This window comes from Garra rufa, chromosome 1 (assembly GCF_049309525.1).
Source record: "Garra rufa chromosome 1, GarRuf1.0, whole genome shotgun sequence".
Taxonomy (NCBI): domain Eukaryota; kingdom Metazoa; phylum Chordata; class Actinopteri; order Cypriniformes; family Cyprinidae; genus Garra; species Garra rufa.
The window spans coordinates 13,546,283-13,567,001 of NC_133361.1; the positions used below are offsets into that span (position 1 = coordinate 13,546,283).

Here is a 20,719-nt window from a genome sequence, read left to right on the forward strand (position 1 = left end):
ACGGGGGTGACGTCACAGGCGCGGTGACGTCACCGACCAGGAAGTATAAAGCACGTGCGTTTGAAGCCGGCGGCAGCTCTAAGGAATGAAGCGAGCGCCGCAGGGTGCGGGAATTATGGTCCGAGACGCGGCGTCTCGTTCCCTCAGGGAACTAAGGTTACATACGTAACCCGAGACGTTCCCTTCCGGGAACTCGAGCCGCGTCTAGAACGCTATGGGGAACGAGACTACCAACGCCCCCATAATTTCCGAACCCTGCGAGTGTCTGCTCAACCAGGGTGGAAAAAGAGAGAACCCTTGTCTAGCATTACGCGGACAAGAAGGTCCCTGTAGTCCTCGGCCCTCGGGCACACGAGGAATGGTAGTCTTCCTCTGTCTGGTCGCCAGCCAGAGCGAGAGGTACTCCACGGCCCTCAGGCACACGCAGAGTCTTAGTCCTTTGTCTGGGAGTTAGCCAGAACAAGAGGGACCGAATGACCACTGTCTAGCACTTGGCGGACAGATGGTGTGGGAAGTCCTCGGTCCGCAGACCCACGAGGACGGTGAGCTCGACCTCAAGGCTCCTCGGCCCTCGGGCACACGAGGAGAGGGTGATCCTTTGTCTGGGGGTTCAGCCAGAACAAGAGGGATCCAAGGCTCGGCCTGGAGCTCCGCCAGGACGCGAGGGAATAAGCCATTGTCTAGCATTACGCGGACAAGAGGGCACTGCAATCCCCGGCCCTCGGGCTCACGGGGAAGACAGTAGGTGCCTCTGCCTGGTAGCCAGCCAGTGCATGAGGCACTCCTCGGCCTTCTGTGAAGGCAGACGAGGAGTCTTAGTCCTTGGTCTGGGGAAAGCCAGAAACCAGAGGGACCGGAGTACACTCGGTCTGATAGCATCCGCGTCAGAACACGAGGAGAATTAAGCCATTGTCTAGCATTCCGCGGACAAGAGGGCTGTACAGTTCTCGGCCCTCGGGCACACGAGAACCGTGACCTCTGCCTGGTTCGCCAGCCAGTGCGAGAGGCACCCCTCGGCCCTCGGGCTCACGAGGGGTCTTAGTCCTTTGTCTGGGGGTTCTGCCAGGACAAGAGGGACCGAAAGGGCTTTTGTCTAGCTTTCACGGACAAAAGGGGTAAAGTTTTGCAGATCTCTTTTGAGTGGCGAAACGACTTCTCTTCTTTCCGCAGAAAGAATGCGCCTTGAGAAGTCTCCTCCTGGCTAGGGAGGTGACTGACCCTCTAGGCCTAGCGCACTAGGCCGAGAGTACAGCCGAGCCTGGAGCGGCTCTGAGGTCGAGCTCGTAGTACCTAACGAATGTTAGGGGCGTGGACCAACCCGCAGCATTACAGATGTCCTGAATTGGGACACCTGCCGTCAGAGCTCTCGAGGCACTCATGCCCCGAGTAGAGTGAGCCTTGAGTCCCATCGGTGAGGGGAGATCAGAGGACTCGTAAGCAGTAGTTATGGCATCAATGATCCATCTACTAATAGTGGGCTTTGAAGCTGGGCTCCCCCTCTTAGGGGGGCCGTAACAGACAAACAGTTGCTCTGTTTTACGCCACGTGGCAGCTCTGTGGACGTAAGCGTCTAAAGCTCTGACTGGGCACATGCAGTTTAGCTTCCTGTGACCTGGCTCCACGTATGGAGGAGGATAGAACGCCTGCAGCGTTACTGGCTGCGGTGCTAGGGAGGGGACCTTCGGGACGTACCCGACCCTGGGATAAAGAAAGGCCTTGGCCATCCCTGGGGCAAACTCTAAGTGAGATGGGGCCACTGAAAAGGGCCTGCAGGTCGCCTACTCTCTTGAGGGAGGTGAGTGCTAACAGGAGCGCCGTCTTAACTGTGAGGGCGCGATCCGTAGACTCCTCTATGGGCTCGAATTGGAGGCTTGCAGAGAGCTTCTAGCACCACAGCGAGGTCCCACGTGGGGACCCTGGGTGTCACTCGAATCCTCAGCCTGAGCGCACCGCGGAGGAACCGTATGACCAAGGGCTCTCTACCTACTGAGAGGCCACCCAAAGGGGCGTGGTAGGCACTTATGGCCGCCACGTATACCCTTAGAGTGGAGTGAGCTAGCCCTGCGGATAGGCGAGACTGTAGGAACTCCAGAACTGTACCAACCGGGCAGTTGACTGGGTCCAGGTGGCGCTCACGGCACCATCTCGCGAATAAGTTCCACTTAAGGCCATACAGTTTCCTCGTAGAGGGAGCTCTGGATTGGAGAAGGGTCTCAACAACCTCGGTTGAGAGACCCGCTCCTATGAGTTGTGCCCCCTCAGGGGCCACACCCATAACCTCCACCTCTCTGGGTGGGGGTGGCATATTGCGCCCCCAGCCTGAGACAGGAGGTCCCTCCTGACGGGAATCTCCCATGGAGAGCCGTCTAGGAGAGATACCAGGTCCGAGAACCATACTCGTGCCGGCCAGTACGGGGCTACTAGTAGCAGCCGCACTTGAAGCCGACGGACCCGTTCCAGAACTCCCGGGAGCAGAGCGATCGGGGGAAAGGCGTACAGACGCAGCCTCGGCCACGTCTGTGCCATGGCATCCAGCCCCAGTGGAGCTGGATGAACTAGAGAGTACCAGAGGGGACAGTGCGATGTCTCTCGAGTCGCAAACAGGTCCACCTGAGCCTGGCCAAACACTCTCCAGATCTGCTTCACCACCTCTGGGTGAAGCATCCATTCCCCGGGCCTCGGCCCCTGCCTCGACAGGACGTCTGCTCCCACATTCAGATGTCCAGGAATATGGACTGCTCTCAGGGAGAGGAATTTCTCTTGAGACCAAAGGAGTATCCGGTACGCCAGCTTGTACAAGGGGCGTGAGCGGAGTCCTCCCTGGTGGTTTATGTAGTAAACCACTGCAGTGCTGTCTGTACGGACCAGCACATGTTTGTTTCTTAAGTCTGGGAGAAACCTCTTTAGGGCCAGGAATACTGCCAGCATCTCGAAGCGGTTTATGTGCCACGAGAGATGGTGGGGACTCCATAGGCCTTGGGCTGAGCGGCCACGCATGACCGCTCCCCAGCCGGTAAGGGAAGCGTCGGTCGCTAGCGTGATGCGGCGACCAGGCGCTCCCAGAACCGGTCCCTGAGAGAGGAACCAGGGTTTCCTCCACATGGCCAAGGCACGTAGGCAACGCCGCGTGACCTTGATCTTGCGGAGTGGGTTTCCCCTCGGGGAGAACCCCCTGGTCCTGAGCCACCACTGTAGTGGCCTCATGTGCAGCAGTCCAAAAGGTATCACGTTGGAAGCGGCTGCCATAAGACCTAACAGTACTTGAAACTGTTTGACAGTGAGTGACTGGCCTAGCTTTACCGCATTTGCTGCAGTCAGTATGGAATCGACTCGTGCAGGGGACATGCGTGCCTGCATGGAGACCGAGTCCCACACTACGCCTAAGTAAGTGGTCTTCTGTAGTGGAGAGAGCACACTCTTCTTGGCGTTGAGTCTCAACCCCAATTCTTTCATGTGAGCGAGAACAGCACCTCGATGCTGAACCGCTAACTGCTCTGAGCTGGCTAGGATGAGCCAGTCGTCTATGTAGTTGAGTATGCGGATGCCCTGGAGTCGCAGCGGAGCCAGAGCAGCATCCACACACTTCGTGAAAGTGCGGGGTGAGAGAGCTAGGCCGAAAGGAAGTACCCTGTATTGGTAAGCTTTGCCCCTGAAAGCGAACCTGAGATACTTCCTGTGCTGAGGAAGGATGGAGACGTGAAAATAAGCGTCTTTTAGATCTATCGTGACAAACCAGTCCTCGGACCTGATTTGAGACACGACCTGCCTGACAGTAAGCATCTTGAATTTCAGCTTCCTGACTGAATGATTTAGCAGCCTGAGATCTAAAATGGGCCGGAGCCCCCCATCCTTCTTCGGAACAATGAAGTACCGGCTGTAGAACCCGGATTCCCTGTCTTGAGGAGGGACCACCTCGATGGCCTCCTTCCTCAGAAGAGTTTCTACCTCTTGTTCCATCACCAGACCCTGCTCGGGGCTTACTAAAGTTGGAAAAACCCCACTGAAAGGTGGCGGCGTGGCGCCGAACTGGATAGCATAACCTTTCTCTACAGTCCGCAGGACCCAATCTGAGACTTTTGGCAGTAGCTTCCACGCTGCCAGAAAGTTCACTAAGGGTACCAGCCTCTCGAGACTGGTGTCTGGATTTGCTCGAGGAGCTAACTCGGAGACCTGTAACAGCGAACTGGCAGGAAGCTCCTGAACTAGCTCTTCGAGAGACCCCCGCGGGGGTTGCGAACTCTCCAGGGCCGCTACGTTTCCGGGCGGAACAGCTAGAGGATGTTCGCGGGAGATAGCCGCGCCCTGTAACACTGGCAGGGTTAGCTGACTCATCTCCTGAGGGCCACGAAAGGGTCTGGAACCCGCACCTGGAGGTACGGTGCAGACCCCCTCGAGAGGGGCTGCCCTCAACGGCCCTGAACCACAACCGTCAGGACCGCTTAGCCGAGGACTTCTTTGACTGGAGGATGACCCTCAGGTCAGGCCTCTTAGTCTTAGAAGCCCCCGGCTTAGAGCGTTGCTTTCCGGGTCCCCTAGGCTGGGCCGGGGGAGCACGGGCGGCAACGCTCTGTTTCTGTGCCTCACGATGGGAGCTCGTACACGGCTGAGGCCGCTTCTTTGATGGAGCAGCAGCCTCAGAGGAGAACACGCGGCGAGGAAGAAACGTTCTGAACGCCGCCGCCTGCTTGCGGGCCTCCTGGTGCCTGGACACAACGGTATCAACCGCGGCACCGAAGAGGCCAGATGGTTGCAGGGGGGCGTCCAGAAGTGTGACCCTGTCCTTTTCTTTTACATCAGACAGGGTCAGCCAGAGATGCCTCTCCGCGGCCACCAGGGCTGCCATAGACCGCCCAATGGAACGGGCGGCCTCCCTGGTGGCGCGGAGAGCGAGATCTGCTGTTTTTTGCATCTCTGTGACACTAACTTCCTCGCCGCTGCTGAACTCCTTCAGCAGGTCAGCCTGGTAGGCTTGCAGGATGCCCATGGTGTGAAGGCAAGACCCTGCTTGACCTGCTGCCGTGTATGCCTTGCCCATCAAGCCAGATGTAACTTTAAGAGGCTTGGTGGGCAAGGACGGAGCCTTCAAGGACGATGCCGAACCGGGGGACAGATAGCCCGCAAGCGTCTGTTCAACCCGTGGCATCGCCCTATAGCCATACTCCTCTGCTCCCCCCACATTTCCATAATTTTCGGTAGGGGAGAAGAGACGGGAAGAGTATGGCTTTTCCCACGATCTCGCTAGTTCTTGGTGGAGATCGGGGAAGAAGGGAAGGCTCCGTTTTGGAGGTGCTGACTTTGTCCGCAGGAAGCGGTCATCTAACCGGCTTCGCTGCGGCTCATGAGGGGGATTTTGTTCTGCGGGCCATGAGATGTGAAGTTTGGCTACCGCACTAGTCAGCACCTCGACGAGCTCCTCATAGTGAGGCGAGCGTGATGGCGGTTGTGGTTCCTCTGTAATGCTTTCAACGTCAACCTCCTCGGAGGAAGACAAGAGGAACTCGGGGATCTCCCGGGGGGAAGAAACCGCAGCGCGGGCTTCCGCATCCAGGAGGAGATCGCTCGATCCGCTGAGTGAGGGCGGAGATAGGGGGTCACCCGTCTCCATACCCTCCAGCAGATCGAGCTGCGAGCCCCACGAGTGCAGCCGCCGCTCCGCCTCGGCGGAAGCGGGGCCAGACCCACGGGGCACGCTAGTGAAAGCCCCCTCCTCAAAGAGGGCTTTCCGGGAACGAAGCACACGCACCGGCATTCGATCACAGTGCGTACAGCCAGCCTTTTCGAGGGCTGACTGTGCGTGCTCCGCTCCCAAGCAAACCACACATAGGCTGTGTGTATCCCCACCAACAATGAAGCGTTGGCAAGGAGGGACACACTGCCTATGCGGGCGCTTAACCGCCATCAAACTCTCTTTTTTAGGTTGTTGAGAAGTCATACTGCTCAAATAAAATTGTGTCAAACTGGACACGAAAAACAGCAGTAAGATTCAGACAGACACAGACACAGAGCGCTCTCGCTGAATGACAAAAGCTGCCGCCGGCTTCAAACGCACGTGCTTTATACTTCCTGGTCGGTGACGTCACCGCGCCTGTGACGTCACCCCCGTCATTTCATTGGTTGTTAGACATAGTTCAGAGTGCGGCCCGCCAATGGCGTTCCCCATAGCGTTCTAGACGCGGCTCGAGTTCCCGGAAGGGAATGAAGCTTTTCGAAGCACTGAGGCTTTCCCCTCAACTGCTTTTCAACACGTTGCACACTAATGACATCTTGTGGTCAAAGGTGGAAAAAGTTGCCTTTGCGTCCCAGATCTCAAAGCAATTTTGGACAGTTTCATCAAATTCATCAATTTGTGCTACGAAAACTGTCAGAAATAAAAAAATAAATGTCATTTTACTTGAATTAATCTGTAAATAAACTTTTTTATAAAATTCTAAAAGTATAAGCATGGTTTATGTAGTTAAGTTGACTAATATTATTATTTATTAGAAGTGCTTGTGACATGTACATATTTATTCGTATTATGATTTATTCTTAACAAAAAGCGAATGACACTTGAAACGCGTTATTTGTATCAGAATATGAAGCAGTCACGTGGTTTTGGCTTAAACTCCGGTACAGTGCTTCACTGTGAGATGTTTCGTTTTTTTTGATACAAGCTTCGAAGTTTTGGTGTTAAACGTCACAAAACTAATATTTTGCTTGAATTGACATTGTTTATTATTGCTGTTTTCCCTCGTTTTCATTATGCTATTGACTGAATTGACGTTGTTCATTTTTGCTATTCTCCTTATTAGCTATAATCTGACATCTCAATCTGTTCCCTGTTAAATTTAAGCATTATATTGTTTTATATTTGTCACTTTGTACAAAAGCGCAACCATAACCATATGAGGTGTAGGCTATGATAGGAATTTTGAAGAGACACTATATTACATTAGAGTCTACTTGGAGTATTTCATTCTCTCTCGCTCACACACACACACACACACACACGCACGCACGCACGCACGCACGCACGCACACACACACACACACACACACACACACACACACACACACACACACACACACACACACACACACACACACACACACACACCTATCCTACACAGTGTTCAGGCATGTTCTCTCACTTCTGCTGCTGCTACGCAATGTAATGAATTCCAGAGTATGCCCGGTCCAAGATGGCGGCCGCATTTCTCGTTTCCAGCAGCCAATGTGGCGTCTATCTCTATTATGTCTATGGGTGGGAGGGTCTGGAACGCTGTGCTCAGCGCCGAGGAAAATGTGAAACAAGCCAATTAGAGCTCAGCCTCAAGTCACAAGAGTTTCACACACAAACAAAAAATGTTTTTTATTTTTTTAATAGGTGCTAATATGACTACCAGTCAAATAGCATGACTAAATAATGCAATTGATTCTTGATTAGTTTGCAATATATATTAAAGCCTCACTAAGTAACTTTTTTACCTTAAAATAATGTTTCCGAACTCATGTTAGTGGTTCATCAACTTATAACAGGGTGAAACGGCACTTTCGTATTCGCTTTGCGACCCTCTATCAGCCATAACAGCACTATGTAAGTTTTTGAATCATTGTTATTTCTAAAGCCGGTCCTGGATAGCCTCCAAACAAATTACGTGCATGTGACGCGACGGTAGGCTAAATTATTTACGACAGAGGTAATGGACAATTCCGCTTCTAACCTGTAGAGGGAGCATTGAGGGAAAAGTGACTTAGTGTTGCTTTAAACTTATTTTTAACATGTTGTAGTAGTCCTCTTCCTTGGCTAAATCGATGGTGTTGCGCCCCCTTTTGACCAGCCGACATGACAGACAAAGCAGTGTCCTTTGCTCTTTCCTCCAGATTAGTCAGTATAATTCCAGAAAGTTTAATTTTATGTTATGTTTTAGCAGGAAAAGAATCCTTGCAAAATGATCACTACTAAAATTCAACTACAATGAACAATTATTAATTTACAAATAAACAAAAAGTATGTGTGTGTAATGTCTTTAGTGCTGGATATCAGTCATGTCATGTGATAAACTGTGGCCCAATCACAGTCCTACTGATATTCAAATCACTCTTACTCATGTGATGTAAGGTAAATATTAAAACATGATGAAAGCAGGAAGATCCAGACCTATAGCTGTAACCATTACTGACTATTGAACGGTAAGATCCTCAGAAGAGAAACACTATTAAAGAAAGGAAAGACAGTGTCAGTGAAGGTGGTTGTGAATGTGTGTAGATGTGTGTTAGTTACAGGATCAGAGAATGACACCGTTCCTCTGTCATAGTCCAGATCAACTTTCACACGCTTAAGATCCTGTTTAACACGAAAACCAGCCCATTGAGACCATCCGTATGTTACGCTCCAGACATCAGTGCTAAAGAAATCAGGTCCCTTTCTCTGGTTTGATGCTGTAGTTACTCCAAGAGTCCAGTTTTGACTTCCTTTAACCTCCACATCCCAGCTGTGTGTTCCTGAGTTAAAACCCTCTGAACCCAGAACACAGTTAAAAATGTCAAATCTCTCTGGATTATCAGGAAGCAGATCATTGTTTTCACTGTTTCTCACACTGGTCAGATCACCAGACAGGGCGAGACATGGATGAGCTGTGTTTGGATCCAGAATGACAGGAGCTGATGAGACACAATCAACGATCAAGAGTGAACCAAACACAGATTATGCATTATTGAATATCTAAATCTGTAAATATTCCCACTGTTAAATAACTGAAAACACAGATCTTCTCATAGCTCACTATTTTGGACAATGTAATGCATCTTCTTCCAGACTCTGAAGGACAGGTTGCCCAAGTAACGTGGCACATGAATCAAAGCTCCAGAAGGCGTCTGTGGATCCGGCTGTGAGATCTGGACTCTGGAAGAACATTCAGGAGTCAGAACTGCAGTGGCTTTGAATCAGAAGCAGAGAGACCAGAGACACCAGCAGATCACTCACCTTTCCTTTGAGACTGGAAACTTCTGCAGAACAAACACACCATTGATCATCAACTGCTCAATCAAATAATCAATAAATCAATCAATGATCTGAAATCAGACCTTCAGAAAGCAAACGTCATTGTCTTTCATCATCTCCTCCGTGTCTTTGATTGTGTGTGAAAGAGCTGATATGTGTCTGTTGATCTCCTCCAGCTTCTCCTTCATCGTCTGCTTCTTCTGCTCCTCTTCCTTCCTCAGTGCATGATTGTAGCTTCTTCTTCATCTCTGAGAAACTGATGAAGCATCTCAAACTGCTGTTTAATCTGATGCTCTGTGTGCTCAGCTTGAGACTGAAATCAAGACACATTCACTTAGACAAAAAAAAAAAAAAAAAAAAAACTTCCCACAGTTAGATGCATAATGTCAGCTGGTTTCTGAGCTTATGAATATTCATCAGATTGTCTGTGTTTTGTCCACTGCTGCACTCAATCGGTTATACATGAACACTTGTGTATTTTCCAGTAAAAAAAAGGAACATGCGACTCTCTCAGACAACCCAGTACAGCATTAAATTTAAAATAAAACTTGAGAATACATTTAAACAAATCAGTCCTCACCTTGATGTGTCGAACTGTTTTTTCAAACTGTCTTTTAAAATTTTCTTTGTGTTTAAGTTTCTTTTGTAAGGACTTCAGTGCTGTATTAAGCTCCACCTACAATTTAAAGTGAAAATCTATAAGACACCACAGATTTAAGCTAAATTTTTTTGTATGTAATACATAGTACGAGTAAAATGAATAAATTTATCTTAATCACTCCTCCGGGGATCGCCACCTTACCGTGGTGGAGGAGTTTGAGTGTCTGCATGATCCTAGGAGCTATGTTGTCAGGGGCTATAATGCCCCTGGTAGGGTCTCCCAAGGCAAACAGGTCCTAGGTGACAGGCCAGACAAAGAGCGGTCCAAAAACCCCCATATGGCTGAAAATCATCATAGGTCCGTGACGTCGCCCGGTATGGCGCAGCCGGGGCCCCACCCTGGAGCCAGGTCTGGGGTTGGGGCTCGTATGCGAGCGCCTGGTGGCCGGGCCTTACCCCACGGGGCCCGGCCGGGCTTAGCCCGAAAAAGCAACGTGGGGCCGCCCTCCCGTGGGCCCACCACCTGCGGGAGGGGCCATAGGGGACCGGTGCATTGTGGGATGGGTGGCAGTCGAAGGCGGGGGCCTCGGCGACCCAATCCTCGTACGCAGAATCTGGCTATAGGAACATGGAATGTTACCTCACTGGGGGGGAAGGAGCCTGAGCTGGTGCGGGAGGTTGAGAAATACCGATTAGAGATAGTCGGGCTCGCCTCCACGCACATCTCAGGCTCTGGAACCCAACTCCTCGAAAGGGGATGGACTCTTCACTACTCTGGAGTCGCCTGCGGTGAGAGGAGGCGGGCTGGTGTGGGCTTGCTTATAGCCCCCCAGCTTAGCCGCCAGGTGTTGGAGTTTACCCCAGTAGACGAGAGGGTCGTTTCCCTGCGCCTTCGGGTGGGGCACAGGTCTCTCACTGTCGTTTGTGCCTATGGGCCGAATGGCAGTGTAGAGTACCCGGCCTTTCTGGAGTCACTGGGAGGGGTGCTGGAAAGCTCTCCGACCGGGGACTCCGTTGTTCTGCTGGGGGACTTCAACGCCCACGTGGGCAATTCTAGTGATACCTGGAGGGGCGTGATTGGGAGGAACGGTCCCCCTGACCTGAACCCGAGTGGTGTTCAGTTGTTGGACTTCTGTGCTAGTCACAGTTTGTCCATAACGAACACCATGTTTGAGCATAAGGGTGTCCATCAGTACACGTGGTACCAGGACACCCTGGGGCGGAGGTCGATGATTGACTTTGTGGTTGTCTCATCTGACCTCCGGCCATATGTCTTGGACACTCGAGTGAAGAGAGGGGCGGAGCTGTCAACTGATCACCACCTGGTGGTGAGTTGGATCCGTTGGCCGGGGAGGAAGCTGGACAGACTCGGCAGGCCCAAACGTACTGTGAGGGTCTGTTGGGAAAGCTTGGCAGAGCCCCCTGTCAGAGAGGTCTTCAACTCCCATCTCCGGCAGAGCTTTAACCAGATTCCGAGGGAGGCTGGAGACATTGAGTCTGAGTGGACTATGTTCTCCGCCTCCATTGTCAATGCGGCTGTTCGGAGCTGTGGCCGTAGGGTCTCTGGTGCCTCTCGTGGTGGCAACCCCCGAACCCGGTGGTGGACATCGGAAGTAAGGGATGCCGTCAGGCTGAAGAAGGAGTCCTATCGAGCCTGGTTGGCTCGTGGGACTCCTGAAGCAGCTGAGGGGTACCGGTGGGCCAAGCGGACGGCAGCCCGGATGGTTGTGGAGGCAAAAACTCGGGTCTGGGAGGAGTTCGGTGAGGCCATGGAGAAGGACTATCGGTCGGCCTCGAAGAGATTCTGGCAAACCATCCGGCGCCTCAGGAGGGGGAAGCAGTGCCCTGCCAACACTGTGTACAGTGGGGGTGGGAATCTGCTGACTTCAACTGGGGATATTGTCGGGCGGTGGAAGGAATACTTCGAGGATCTCCTCAATCCCACCAACACGTCTTCCATTGAGGAAGCAGAGGCCGGGGGTTCAGAGGCGGACTCGACCATTTCCCAGGCTGAAGTCGCCGAGGTAGTTGAGAAGCTGCCCGGTGGCAAGGCCCCGGGGGTGGATGAGATCCGCCCTGAATACCTAAAGTCTCTGGATGTTGTAGGGCTGTCTTGGTTGACACGCCTTTGCAACATCGCTTGGAGGCTGGGGACAGTGCCTCTGGACTGGCAGACCGGGGTGGTGGTCCCTCTTTTTAAGAAGGGGGACCGGAGAGTGTGTTCCAACTATAGGGGGATCACACTTCTCAGCCTCCCCGGGAAGGTCTACGCCAGGGTACTGGAGAGGAGAATTCGTCCGATTGTCGAACCTCGGATCCAAGAGGAACAATGCGGTTTTCGTCCTGGTCGTGGAACAATGGACCAGCTCTATACCCTGTTCAGGGTGCTGGAGGGTTCATGGGAGTTTGCTCAACCAGTCCACATGTGTTTTGTGGATCTGGAGAAGGCATTCGACCGTGTCCCTCGCGGTGTCCTGTGGGGGGTGCTCTGGGAGTATGGGGTCCGGGGTCCTTTGCTAAGGGCTGTCCGGTCCCTGTATGACCGGAGCAGGAGTTTGGTTCGTATTGCTGGCAGTAAGTCGGACCTGTTCCCGGTGCGTGTTGGACTCCGGCAGGGCTGCCCTTTGTCACCGGTCCTGTTCATTATTTTTATGGACAGGATTTCTAGGCGCAGCCAGGGGCTGGAGGGGGTCTGGTTTGGGGACCACAGGATCTCATCTTTGCTTTTTGCGGATGATGTTGTCCTGTTGGCTTCCTCAAGCCAGGACCTACTGCAGGCACTGGGGCGGTTTGCAGCCCAGTGTGAAGCGGCTGGGATGAGAATCAGCACCTCTAAGTCCGAGGCCATGGTTCTCAGTCGGAAAAGGGTGGCTTGTCCTCTTCAGGTTGGTGGGGAGTCTCTGCCCCAGGTGGAGGAGTTTAAGTATCTGGGGGTCTTGTTCACGAGTGAGGGAAGGATGGAGCGGGAGATTGACAGACGGATCGGTGCAGCTTCTGCAGTAATGCGGTCGATGTACCGGTCTGTCGTGGTGAAGAAAGAGCTGAGCTGTAAGGCGAAGCTCTCGATTTACCGGTCGATCTACGTTCCTACTCTCACCTATGGTCATGAGCTTTGGATCATGACCGAAAGGATAAGATCCCGGATACAGGCGGTCGAAATGAGTTTCCTCCGTAGGGTGGCTGGACGCTCCCTTAGAGATAGGGTGAGGAGCTCAGTCACTCGGGGGGAGCTCGGAGTAGACCCGCTGCTCCTTCACATCGAGAGAGGCCAGCTGAGGTGGCTCGGGCATCTGTTCCGGATGCCTCCTGGACGCCTCCCTGGGGAGGTGTTCCGGGCATGTCCCACCGGGAGGAGGCCCCGGGGAAGACCCAGGACACGCTGGAGGGACTATGTCTCTCGGCTGGCCTGGGAACGCCTCGGCGTTCCACCGGAAGAGCTGGAGGAAGTGTCTGGGGAGAGGGAAGTCTGGGTGTCTCTGCTTAGACTGCTGCCCCCGCGACCCGGTTCCGGATAAGCGGAGGAAAATGGATGGAATAATCACAACCCTAATTCTTTGTTACAGTACCTTACATGATGAAACAGCTTCACTGATGGGTCTGAATTTGTGATTTTCATGTTGTTGTGAATCTCTGCATACTAAACACACCGGCTGTTTGTCCTCCAGACAGAAGAGTTTGAGTTTCTCTCTGTGTAACCTGCAGGTCTCCTCAGATACTGATAAACGCCTCTCATTTCTCTCCTTCAGTAACGAATCACACAAATTTTTTAACACTAAATTGCATGGAGGCTTTTCTTTTGAGCATTTTCTCCCGCAGACAGGACACTCCCGAGTTTTCTTGGTTCTCCAAATGTGGTGAATACACTTTTTACAGAAACTGTGACTACAAGATAAAACAACAGGTGTCTTGAAGATATCAGAGCACAAGAAACAAATATAATCACATTCAGCTGAAGCCATTTTCACGTTTGAACTCCAACAATCTTAACTTTAATTTCACTTTCAGAATGATACTTTCAAAAAAAAAAAAAAAAAAAAAAACATTGGAAACACAAAAATCTGCCGTCTTCTTGAAAGTTCCTCCTTTCATTCCTCCTTGACTGTTGAATCCGGTTTTATTTTTGTATAGAAATGGAAAAACTGTGTCCGTATGAGAGAAATGAAGTGAAATAATGAGTCTGCCTCTTCTGAATATAGTTTTTAAAGGGTGAATCACTTTCTGTACCTGTTTTGGTATGTTAAACAGCTGGTCAGACAGGAACATCAGGGAATACATTTACAATGAGCACATTACAGAACAAACTAATCAAAAAAAGATAAATAGACTCTTTGCGTTTGTTGTTCTTTATTTGTTGGTGAGTGTGTTTGAAACTCACAGGGTCTGTCATGATCAATTCTTTGTCAAAATGATTTCTTCACATGTTGAATTCACAGTGATAAACACAATTCTGCTTATCGTGCTCATTATCACAGTTTGGAGACGTGAGCAGCACGTACAGAGATGTCGAACCAGTTTTTGTCTCGCTATCTGTTCTGCATCGTCCTGCATGTCAACAGAAATAAATGCATGACATTCTGCAGTGAGCGCATGCCTACATTAATCACCTGAAACCTAGAATCAGCACTTCAGTTTAGCACTTGAATAAAACTTTTAATTTCTGACTGAAAAAGATGAAAACAGGAGGACGATTACTAGCTATTGTATGGTAAGATCCTCAGAGATGGAAAACAACAGAAGAATGGAAAGACAGTGTCAGTGAAGGTGGTTGTGAATGTGTGTAGATGTGTGTTAATTACAGGATCAGAGAATGACACCCTTCCTCTGTCATAGTCCAGATACACTCTCACACGCTCAAGATCCTGTTCAACATTAAAACCAAATGGTTTAGACCTTTTGCAAGTGTGACGGAGCGGTACAATTTGAAAACTAACCTTTTACCAGTAAAGAAGTCCGACTACGCCACCCTAGGAATTAATTCTAGGGAACAATACTCAAAACCCAACAATGAAGTAAATTAAGCACACAGGTTCGTTTCCCTCATATAAGTGAACAGAAGACGTGGGTGCAGTATAAAAATACAAACTTTTATTAATACACGAATGTTTTGAAATAGACAATAAAACGTCAGCGGAACAGCAGGAGATTCCACTTTAAATGAAAGGAAATTACAAAAATAATGAATGTGGGTAATAACACCAAATCAGCTGTAAATATGAAATAAATACCAGCAGGGCTGAGGCTCCCAACGGCAGGAAACAAAATGGAGTCTGGTTTTACAAGAGCACACTTCCACGCACACACACACCAAGGTGCACTCAGATCACACTACCACACACTCGAAGTGGTACACAGCACGCAATAAAGAAGAACCACCACCATAAGGAGGAAGATCCGTTCACCCGTGGGACCCCAGCTCCTGCAATAAACCAAAAATAAATGAATAAACTATAACAATCACAATTAAATATTTAACTCAACATACAATAGAAACAAATGATAACTGTTAAAGCAACTCCAGACAAAAATGAGTAGAAATACTACTACAAACTGAAAGAAAACGTTTAGAAGAATCAAATAAATTGAAATGAAATTACAAAGCAACTTGGAGGCAGATGTAACTAGTATACAAATCAAGTTGCATTAATAAAGGAAAAATAACATACAAACAAAACAGCATAAACAATATATTCGTGTATATATATATATATATATATATATATATATATATAATAAAACAAAAACAATTACAACAGTATAAACAAAAGAAAAACGTAAGTCACAAAAGGAAGAGGAGTTATTCTCTCAAACTGAGATCGTCGTATTCTCCATGCTGACACACAGTCGCACACACAAAGAGGGCACTAAGCACCGTAAAAAAAAACCCAGACGAACAGTCCCCTTTCATTAACGGTGATGGCGGCGTCTGCACAACAGTACGCACAGGAGGACCGTAGGATTGTAAGAACGTTTGCAGCGCGAAGCAACAGTACATACAATATAAAAAACTAGATGAAACGAGAGAACGAGAGGGAGAATCCTATAAAAAAAAAACAACGAGAAACGTTACTAATCATAATACTTTTCCTACACGAATTATAATTAGATTTAAAACACTTACCGTCAAGGTATCACACCAAACAGAAAATGTACAGGCACAGGTCTATTAATCAGCCCACCGATAGCACAATGGGGTACAGGAAATCATACCTAGTCAGCATGCAGCAGTGTTAACAGCACATCAACGCTAACACAATGAGATTATACAGATGCATATACACATACCTGAGGGGTGAACAGTCACTAAATCCACTAGAGCAGCGCCAAAAACACACCAACGGCCGGACAAAACGACACTATAAATCTACAAAAGAAACGCTTTAAAAGACCAACTAGTTTTAAAAGTACAGCCTGTTACAGCAGAACGCGCTTACCTGTGACCACCGTAAACACGGGCACAAAGGGGAAAATCGGACGTGACGCACCCCGGGCAGCAACCAATCAGACTTTATATTGAGGATACTGATCGCTGATAGGCAAATCCGGCTGTCAGTCACCTAATTTCATTACACAAGGATCATACTTCACACACAAGACATGGCTGTTACAGAAATCACGTCCCTTCCTCTGGTTTGATTCTGTAGTGACTCCAAGACTCCAGTATCGACTCTCTTTAACCTCCACATCCCAGCAGTGTGTTCCTGAGTTAAAACCCTCTGAACCCAGAACACAGAGATACTTGTCAAATCTCTCTGGATTATCAGGAGGTGGTTGCTTGTTCTCACTGTATCGCATACTGGTCAGATCATCAGACAGGACGAGGCGTGGATGAGCTGTGTTTGGGTCCAGAATCACAGGAGCTGATGAGACACAATCAACAACTGCTTTTATTCTGATGTTCATTTAATGATCAGACATCTTTAAATCTCTACATTTCCCCCTATTCACAGTGTATGCGTAAGTGCACAGATTTTCTCCAGACTCACTGTTTTGGACAACGTCCCCCATCTTCTTCCAGACTCTGAATTGCAGGTTGCCCAAGTACCGTGGCACATGATTCAAAGCTCCAGAAGGCGTCTGTGGATCCGGTTGTGAGATCTGGACTCTGGAAGAACATTCAGGAGTCAGAACTGCAGTGGCTTTGGATCAGAAGCAGAGAGACCAGAGACACCAGCAGATCACTCACCTTTCCTTTGAGACTGGAAACTCCTGCAGAACAAACACACCATTGATCATCAACAACTCAATCAATCATCAATCAATGATCTGAAATCAGACCTTTAGAAAGCAGACGTCATTGTCTTTCATCATCCCCTCTGTGTCTTTGATTGTGTGTGAAAGAGCTGAGATGTGTCTGTTGATCTCCCCCAGCTTCTCCTTCATCATCTGCTTCTTCTGCTCCTCTTCCTCCCTCAGTGCAGTGATTGTAGCTTCTTCTTCATCTCTGAGAAACTGATGAAGCTTCTCAAACTGCTGTTTAATCTGATGCTCTGTGTGCTCAGCTTGAGACTGAAATCACATATAGTGATAATTAAATAGTGATCATACAGCTGTAATGAAAATGATTCTATATTCTGTTATCTCACCTTGATGTGTTGAACTGTTTTCTCAAACTTTTCTTTAAAGTTTTCATTGTCTACGAGTTTCTCTCGTAAAGACTTCAGTTTTGTATTGAGCTCCTCCTGAAATTGAACAAAATATATATGAAATACCAACTGCTATGTGAAAAAAAAAAGTTAATTTATTTCAGTAATTCAACACAAATTGTGAAACTCGTGTATTTAATAAATTCATTGTACACAGACTGAAGTAGTTTAAGTCTTTGGTTCTTTTAATTGTGATTTGGCTCACATTTAACAAAAACTCACCAATTCTCTATCTCAACAAATTAGAATATGGTGACATGCCAAACAGCTAATCAACTCAAAAGTCCTGCAAAGTTTCCTGAGCCTTCAAAATGTTCTCGCAGTTTGGTTCACTAGGCTACACAATCATGGGGAAGACTGCTGATCTGACGGTTGTCCAGAAGACAATCATTGACACCCTTCAAAAGGAGGGTAAGCCACAAACATTCATTGCCAAAAAAGCTGGCTGTTCACAGAGTGCTGTATCCAAGCATGATAACAGAATGTTAAGTGGAATTAAAAAGTGTGGAAGAAAAAGATGCACAACCAACCTTGAGAGAACCGCAGCCTTGAGAGGCTTGTACTAGCTGCTATGTGAATACAGTGATAGGATTGTGTAGTGCTGTAGTAAATTGATTCATAAATCAAAGTGCGGGTAAAACAAAATACAGTTTTTATATAACAATGTTATCCAATGCATGAGAATGTATTTGTCCCCATAGTTACTATTTTCCCAAACCTATGAAATTACATTCATAATGGTGTTGTGCTGGAATAGACTCCTGATCACTCCTGAACTAATCCTAAATACTGCCAGTCCTGTTCAATTAAATCACCACTTCAATAGAACACTTCCAGAAGCATAAAGTTTGTTAAAAGCTTTGGGACTCAAAAAAAATCACAGTGACAGTTATTATCTCCGTCGCAAAGCATCCTAGAATTGTCTCATCCAAGAAGTCACAAAAGAGCTGCTCTGAGAGATCTGCATTTTTTTGCTCTTAACCAGTGAATACTAAAGAAGAATGCCAGGCCTTCAGTCCGTAAGTTGAAGCTCAAGCAGCAAAACAATGATTCAAATAAGTACATCCACCTTGAATGGCTAAAATAGAATTAAAGTTTTGGTGTGGCCTGACTTGAACCCAGTTTGCAGAACTTTAAACAGGCTGTTCATGCTGGTAAACCATCCAGTGTTGCTGAAATAAAGCAGTTCTTCAAAAAAAGGTGGGCTAAAATCCCAACAGAGCTTTAAAGTTTGATCTCCAGTTATTACGCTGTAAAAAGTTTTCACCAGGTTTCAACTTAAAAACTTTAAGCAGCTGCCTTAAAATTTTAGGGTAAATCAACTTAGGTAATTTCCGCTCACAAGTTAAATCAACTAATTTTTATTGTAATAACTTAAATTTCTTGTAGTTTTAAGCTGATTTAACTTAAAAATTTAAGGCAACTGCTGAACTTTTTCTTAAAGGTTTTTAAGTTGAATCTGGTGAAAACTTTTCACAGTGCAGACATGACTATAGGACAGAGCTTTAGGCTGTTTTTTGTTTTTAAAGGGACCAATTAGATTTCCTCACATGGGTGATAAGTATGTTTTTTTTTTTTTTTTTTTTTTGCTTAAAAATATTTTACTTAGGTTGACTTTTAATGACATACAGTGTTTATTTAAAAAATATTAACATTTTGTAGGAGATATACACAAAGGCGGAAGAAATCAGGAAAATATTGTTCTTTACATTTCAATTAAGAGACACTGTCTTACCTTATATGATGAAACAACTTCACTGATGGGTCTGAATGTGTGATTGACGTGTTTCTGTGAATCTCTGCACACTAAACACACCGGCTGTTTGTCCTCCAGACAGAAGAGTTTGAGTTTCTCACTGTGTAAACTGCAGATCTCTTCAGAAACTAATGAACAGCTTTCATTTCTCTCCTTCAGGAATGACTCACACAAGTTTTTTAACACCAGATTACATGGAGGATCACGATTTGAGGATCTTCTCCTGCAGATAGGACACTCCTGAGTTGCCTTGGTTCTCCAGAACTGTTGAAGACACTCTTTACAGACACTGTGACTACATGATAAAAGAACAGGATCCTTGAAGATTTCACAGCATACAGGGCAAGAAAGTTCTTCTGCAGATACATTTAGTGAAGCCATTTTAACTGTTTGAGCTCCAGCAGTCTAAACTTTGCTTTCACTTTCTGAATGATGGTTTAAAATATATATATATAAAGAATCTACTGCCTGTTCAGAAAAAAAAAAATCCTTCTTGAAAGTGTTCCTCTTCTTTCTCCATTGAACGCTGATTTAATAGTTTTTTTTTTTTTTTTTTTTTTTTTTTCTAGACAGAGAGTAAGTATGACAGAAATGAAAAATAACAAGTCTCTTCCTGGTAAATGTGAGGGTGGAGTTTCTGATAACCTTTGGATGTGTTTAAACAAGTCATAAAATATTGTGATTAAATTTTAACAAGATGAACTTGCTTTGAAACTCTCTCAACTATAATGCTATAAAACTTTGATATCTAACACAAAAGAACAATGAAAGTACAATAATGTAAGACTAATTCAAATTAGTCTAAACAACTTATTTGTGAGTGTTTTATTTATTGAACTTTATTTGTTAGTGCATTTCCTGCATATCTGGGATAGTTACCGTGTTGAGAACCCCCCCAAAAATCTTTCCACCCTGACTCTTGTGTGCCCAAAGTAAACCAAAGGGTGCATAGGTGTTACTTTGGGCTGCAAAATCATGGCATTCCCCAGGCCCACTAATTGTGCTAGAATTATTGTCCAACCACTATGTCTTTATGTATGAATTTAATTTATTGCCATACTTTAATATGAGAATTACATAATTAGAAAACTTTTAGTTTTAGAAACATTTAGCATTGACAGGATTTTATATGTGCCTAATACAGGTGCATCTCAATAAATTAGAATGTTGAGGAAAAGTTAATTTATTAATTAATTTAAACTTGATTCGTTTTGTCCATAACCACGTGACCTGTGACGTCCGAAGCTTCGTTTTTGCACACAACCACGTGACTGCTTCATATACTGATTCAAATAACGCGAACCCCTTGCGCAGGTATCAAGTGTCATTCACTTTTTGTTAAGAATAAATCATAATACGAATAAATATTTACATGTGTAGTTTTGTGCATATTCATTTTGTTGTTATACTTGCTTCACAAGCACTTCTAATTAATACTAATTTTAGTCAAAATTATTCTTAATTTACTTTGAACATATATGCCTACATGAACCATGCTTATACTTGTATCATTTTATTAAAACGTTTATTTACAGATCAATTCGAGTAAAATTACTGTTTTTCTGACATAGCACAAATAGATCTGTTTAATGAAACTGTCCAAAATTGCTTTAAGATCTGGGACGCGAAAGCAACTTTTCCCACCTTTGTCCACAAGATGTCATTAGTGTGCAACATGTTGAAAAGCTTTGAGTAACGAACCTTTTTACGATACAGTTGAGGGGAAAGCCTCGGTGC

General features: G+C 47.0%; 2 protein-coding genes across 11 annotated transcripts; both read right to left on the reverse strand.

Annotated features, from left to right (window-relative positions):
- Nucleotides 1-8,155: 8,155 nt before the first annotated feature.
- Nucleotides 8,156-9,171, reverse strand: LOC141285602 (E3 ubiquitin-protein ligase TRIM35-like). Its single transcript, XM_073818505.1, has 4 exons — nt 9,067-9,171; nt 8,966-8,988; nt 8,766-8,884; nt 8,156-8,643 (listed from the first exon to the last, which is right to left on the reverse strand). Exons 1-4 carry the CDS (start codon nt 9,169-9,171, stop codon nt 8,156-8,158), a joined length of 735 nt encoding a protein of 244 aa, XP_073674606.1.
- Nucleotides 9,172-14,274: 5,103 nt separating this feature from the next.
- LOC141330926 (E3 ubiquitin-protein ligase TRIM35-like) lies at nt 14,275-20,074 on the reverse strand. 10 transcript variants are annotated; one of them, XM_073835798.1, is made up of 8 exons: nt 18,962-20,074; nt 17,167-17,262; nt 16,859-17,089; nt 16,767-16,789; nt 16,567-16,685; nt 16,164-16,440; nt 15,075-15,083; nt 14,275-14,473 (listed from the first exon to the last, which is right to left on the reverse strand). In XM_073835798.1, the coding sequence occupies exons 1-8, from the start codon at nt 19,361-19,363 to the stop codon at nt 14,275-14,277; spliced, it is 1,356 nt and encodes a 451-aa protein (XP_073691899.1). In that variant the 5' UTR covers nt 19,364-20,074. The 10 variants fall into 10 exon arrangements, with proteins under 10 accessions (XP_073691899.1, XP_073691883.1, XP_073691864.1 ...); XM_073835782.1 differs by lacking the exon at nt 15,075-15,083 and adding an exon at nt 15,444-15,453 and having other exon boundaries at nt 16,159-16,440; XM_073835763.1 differs by lacking the exon at nt 15,075-15,083 and adding an exon at nt 15,960-15,972 and having other exon boundaries at nt 16,153-16,440.
- Between the last annotated feature and the right edge of the window lie 645 nt (nt 20,075-20,719).

What these genes read in the sequence shown, in the direction of transcription:
- LOC141330926 (XM_073835731.1), bottom strand. Translation starts at nt 19,363, where the DNA reads ATGGCTTCACTAAATGTATCTGCAGAAGAACTTTCTTGCCCTGTATGC. An exon ending in AAACAGTTCAACACATCAAG is followed by an intron (nt 17,090 to 17,166) that starts GTGAGATAACAG and finishes ATGTGATTTCAG; the next exon opens with TCTCAAGCTGAGCACACAGA. An exon ending in TTTCCAGTCTCAAAGGAAAG is followed by an intron (nt 16,686 to 16,766) that starts GTGAGTGATCTG and finishes ATGTTCTTCCAG; the next exon opens with AGTCCAGATCTCACAACCGG.
- LOC141285602 (XM_073818505.1), bottom strand. Translation starts at nt 9,171, where the DNA reads ATGAAGGAGAAGCTGGAGGAGATCAACAGACACATATCAGCTCTTTCA. An exon ending in ATGACGTTTGCTTTCTGAAG is followed by an intron (nt 8,989 to 9,066) that starts GTCTGATTTCAG and finishes TTTGTTCTGCAG; the next exon opens with AAGTTTCCAGTCTCAAAGGA. An exon ending in TTTCCAGTCTCAAAGGAAAG is followed by an intron (nt 8,885 to 8,965) that starts GTGAGTGATCTG and finishes ATGTTCTTCCAG; the next exon opens with AGTCCAGATCTCACAGCCGG.